The 5,139-nt window shown below is 40.5% G+C and overlaps 1 protein-coding gene across 1 annotated transcript; it reads right to left on the bottom strand.

Moving 5' to 3' along the window:
• Positions 1-1,090: 1,090 nt before the first annotated feature.
• Positions 1,091-4,523, bottom strand: FZD1 (frizzled class receptor 1). The gene has a single exon (XM_066585725.1). The coding sequence runs from the start codon at positions 4,365-4,367 to the stop codon at positions 2,691-2,693; it is 1,677 nt and encodes a 558-aa protein (XP_066441822.1). The 5' UTR covers positions 4,368-4,523; the 3' UTR covers positions 1,091-2,690.
• Positions 4,524-5,139: the final 616 nt, after the last annotated feature.

Here is a 5,139-nt window from a genome sequence, read left to right as displayed (position 1 = left end):
GTTTTGTTTTGCAACTAGAAAACAAAATTCTCACAAGTAATCATAGACTATGGTGCCTTTGTGATCCCTGAGACCACCTAGTTATAAATGGAAAAACGTTTGAAAAAAAAAAAACATATCCAAAAAAGGCTAAAACTTTTTGGATATTTGCATGTTTATATATGAATGTTGCACTGTAATTTCTTACAGCAGTTTGCACAGAATGTAAAGTTTCTACAGAACTACAACACATAATAATATATAGAGGACAAGCTGTCAACTACAGAGATTTTTAAAGCCTTGGGCACAGGATGGGAAACTCAGTGAGAAACTGACAGCTACACTTCCAACATGATCACTAGCATAGTTTATTATACTGACTGATATGATGGACAGCTAACCTTTCTGTCAAGACTTGGGCCTCCTGAAAATCCCATTAGCCTGAGGCGCAGTAGTCCCTCCTGGTCGCTGTGGTGAAGAATATTCTGGACACATACCCCAGACAGATTTGGTGACTAAAAGATGTTACGTATGCACAAAGTGATAGACATACGCATCAGAAAGGTCAGATTCCTGCCATTGCAAGATTCCCGAATGATTCTACATTGATAAAACAGTCCAGAGTCAGTAAAATAAGTTATGCTGGGAGTCACATTTACATATACATGTGTGTGTGTATATATATATATATATATATATATATATATATATATATATATATATATATATACACACAGGCCATTATGTTATATTTTACACGCATTTTTATATATGCACACATGAAATTAATTTAAAGCATCTCTTACATTCAATATATATTCTTTTCCTATTTTTCAGAAGGCGGGGCAGAGTGACTGTCTTATTGACAGCAGTACAATGAGAGGTGACTATATATATATATATATATATATATATATATATATATATATATATATATATATATAGGTTTTTTAAGTCCAATTATACAAACTATAGCAAAACATACAATTTCTAAAAAGTTTTTGCTATTTGCTGCTTTTTTTTAAAATTACCAAATCTGTCACATTTCTCAGAAATAACTTATGCTTACGTGAAAGCTTCTGATAAAATAATGCAAAAGAACCAGTCCTTGATTCTGTTTTTATTGCAAAGAAATTAAAAATGATATATGTATATATAAACTATTTCTCTATAAATATAAATGATCTTTTGAAAGCAAACAAAAAAAAAATACTATACTTTCAAAGAAAAAAAAACACATTGCATTTTTTCTTCAGGGCATGAAAATATACAAATAGAGAGAGGATAGTAAAGAATTAAATCAGAAATACTTGTTGAAATTTGGAGACCAATACAGCATGACATCAGCTCTGTGTGATAAATTAAAAAAAGAACATATCGGGAAATGAAGTGAGAAAGTTGAACAATATCATCCTAAAGCATTTTTTTTAATTCAAGAAAGCAAATATAAAACTGATGAATCACCCCAGTTCTATGTCAGAAAATAGCAAAAAATTATAATCATTTAGCTTACTTTAAAGATGGAGCAAAAAAAAACTATGGAATTAAAAAAAAATTCTGTTGACTTATTGGCTGCTCTGTATAGTCTTAGCAGATTTAAAGCACAAGCTTTTAACCACTAACAAAGCAAAATTGCATTCACTCCATGGCAAATTTGCTCCACACCCTGTTACCATTAGCACACTGCTAAAGAGAAAGGGAGAAGAAGTCTAAATAATACATTGTTTTAGACTAATGTTATCTGGCTCCACATACTCTTAATTTACCCCCTGCACAATTAATTAGGCCCGCAATGGCAATTATCTAGTTAAATCAATCCGTTGATATTCCAAGCAGATTTGTAGCAGGGGTTGACAAGGTTAACAAAGGCGGGTCTAAGAGTGCATTCAACAAAAGACTCAACTTCCAGGCTGCAGTGAATGAATCAATAGGGAGAAGCCCTAGTTGGATGGTCTGATCCAGAACACAAGTGCTTATATGGAAATTTACCCCCACAAGAAAATCTGGTTCGCAACCCTCTTTTCTATGTTGAATACAACAATCAAGCAAGTTATTTAATGCATACCCAATGCATCCTATTCAGGCTTGTATTTTTCCATTAGTCTTATATCACTGCTTCTTTTAAAAAAATAGGCCAAATTTTTTGTGGAATTTTTTTTTCTTAAAAGCCTTGTTGTAAGGTCTTGAAAAAAAAATATTGTCATTACAAAGAAATACATTCAATAAGCTGTTCATTGTCATTTCGAGCTTTAATGACTAAAGTTGGGATTGTTACTGTGGTGAAACCAACTTGTTACCAAAGTAAAAGTAAATAAAAAAACATATTCTTGTGTCTGGAGAAGGCCAAAGGTCTCTCAACTGGTGGGGTAGTGAGCTGAGGCAGAGAGGTATCTTATTAAGCTAGATAAGAAGCTGCTTACAAGTGCTATCAAAGTCCTTATTCTTAAAGACCCACCCCCACTCCCACCCCCACAAAAATAAAGCATTTTTTCCTTATTTTCTCCAAGTAGATGGCTTTGCAAAAGACAAAGAAATGGTTTCCCATTAAGAACCCAGCAGCCTTAGAACCCACCAATAGTTAGAACATCCTACATTAAAAAAGGTATGATCTGTTGTCATTTAAATACAAAATATACTTACAAAATGTTACAGGTTTGTTATTTACAACAAAACATATACAGTGTACAAGTCAGGAGGGTTGGAATTGGGCATCACACTGTTGTTTCTCCTTGTTTGCTGTTGGTGAGTCTTGTATAAAACTTTCTCCAGGAATTAAGAGTTTTGCCAGACCAGATCCAAAAACCAGAGGTTATTCCTACAATTAAGGTCATGAGATATTTGATCATGAAGACAGTAAAATCCGGTGTCATGGGCGGGTGATTGGTACTGGGGCATTGGACAGCATATGTCTTGCAACTTTGGCTGACCCAACTTTTCTCCCACTGTTCCCTAAAAGCCTGTTCATAAAAATAACAAGCAATGACAATAGTGGCCGGAACGGTGTACAGGACACTGAAGATGCCTATCCTCACCATTAGCTTCTCCAACTTTTCAGTTTTGGTGCCATCATGTTTCATAATGGTTCTGATCCTAAAAAGGGACACAAAACCGGCCAGAAGGAATGAAGTGCCAATGAACAAGTAAACAAAAAGTGGGGCCAAGACAAATCCTCGCAGGGCATCCACATTGTTTATTCCAACAAAGCAAACCCCACTGAGAATATCTCCATCCACTTGCCCCACAGCCAAGATCGTGATGGTTTTGATAGCTGGCACTGCCCAAGCTGCCAAGTGGAAGTATTGAGAATTGGCTTCTATGGCTTCATGTCCCCATTTCATGCCAGCTGCTAAAAACCAAGTGAGTGAGAGTATGACCCACCAGATAGAACTGGCCATGCTGAAGAAGTAAAGCATCATGAAGAGGAAGGTGCAGCCCTCTTTCTTGGTGCCCTGGACCACTGTCTTGTAGCCATCCTCCGAGAACCTCTCATTGCACACTACTTTGTCTTCTAGAAGGAAACCAGCAATGTAGGCTATAGCCACCATGGTGTAGCACCCAGAGAGGAAGATGATGGGCCTTTCAGGATAGCTGAAGCGTTTCATGTCCACCAGGTAAGTCAGAACAGTGAAGAGGGTGGATGCACAACAAAGTACTGACCATATTCCTATCCATATGCGGGAGAAGCGCAATTCCTCTGGTGCAAAATACATTAGCCCATGCACTTTGCCAGCCTCACAAGGAGCACCACAGTCCTTTTCCCCCAAGAAGTGATAGTTGACATAAGCTGGCACCTTTAGTGCCCGGGGGCAGGTGAATTTGTCCCTGTGGGGTGATCTGATGTTAGGGTTGCTGGTCCACAACACTGGCACAGCTGGTGTAGGGGTGCCCTTGTCTGAGGTATTTTGCCCCACACACAGCTCCCCTGCCCCATTCACTGGGAACTTCTCACAGCGCAGACTCTCAGGCCACTGGAAGCCGAACTTATTCATTAGAGCCTCGCAGCCTTGCCTTGCCCTCTCACATAGGGACCTGCATGGGGGCAGCGCCTGCTCCAGCACCGTGCACACTGGCGCATACATGGAGCAAAGGAAGAACCTCAGCTCTGGGGAGCACTGAACCTTTACCAGCGGGTAGAATTGGTGCACCTCCAGCCCAGCATCCTCCTGGTTAGTGTGCCCTAGCAGATTGGGCATAATAGTCTGGTTGTAAGCGATATCCGTGCAGAGGGGGATGGAGATAGGTTGGCAGTAACCATGGTCCGGGATAGAGATGCCTTTCTCTCCATTATACTGCGCCTCCACCGCCAGGCTGGCACAGAGCAGCGCCAGCAGGCTGCAAAGTTTATTGGAGCCCCGCTGTGCCATGCTGCTGCCAGGATCCCTTGCCATGAGAGTTGAGTGGGTGCAGCATGAAGCCTCGGAGTAGCTGTGTGCTCGGATCCTGGGGTAGAACCTCCTCCCGGTCCCGGTCTCCTCGCTGTCTGCAGTCAGGAGAAGAGCGCAACTCACTCTGATACATTTGTATCAATCCTTCAACTCATCTGGGCCGTTTCCAGGCTCCCCGCTGCCCGCCTCTCCAGCGAGAGGGAGGAGCCTTGAAACCGATGCGAACTCGTCTGCTAAGTAAGTAAGGGATCCTCACACAACTGTGTCCTGACAGCTCGTCTGAAAGTTGGAGTCCTATAGGCTACCCCATTCTTATCAGGCATATAGGCAGCTATAAAAGGAGCAGGCAGCCAGAGTGATGACAGCCACCGACAATAGCTGTCCCTTTAAATAAATATAGGGTTAATTTCATGTATATTGACTGATGTCTCAGTAGGTTGGATACTATGTACAGGGACCCCATGTGAAACTATACCATGCTCTGTCAGTAGTTGCCTATAGCTAATCTTTAGAAGCAATGTACTATGGGAGAATGATGCCTTATATACATCATCCAATGCAGTGTGTCACATTTTTTTTTCTGCCAGATTTGTACAAGAAGTTATCTAGAAGTATTTAAAGGGGTATTCCAGGGACTTTAACTAGTGATGAACCATCAGGATAGGATATCAGTAGTTAATCAACAGGCCCCAGCTAATCAGTACAGCAGCTGGACATTGTGATAGATGGTCAGGGGAGCAATTGTAATACCCCACGTCACGACTATTGAGATTAA

This window comes from Eleutherodactylus coqui, chromosome 12 (genome assembly GCF_035609145.1).
Source record: "Eleutherodactylus coqui strain aEleCoq1 chromosome 12, aEleCoq1.hap1, whole genome shotgun sequence".
NCBI lineage: Eukaryota > Metazoa > Chordata > Amphibia > Anura > Eleutherodactylidae > Eleutherodactylus > Eleutherodactylus coqui.
The sequence above is the reverse complement of the archived record's forward strand: the minus strand, read 5'-3'. Positions and strand labels throughout refer to the sequence as shown.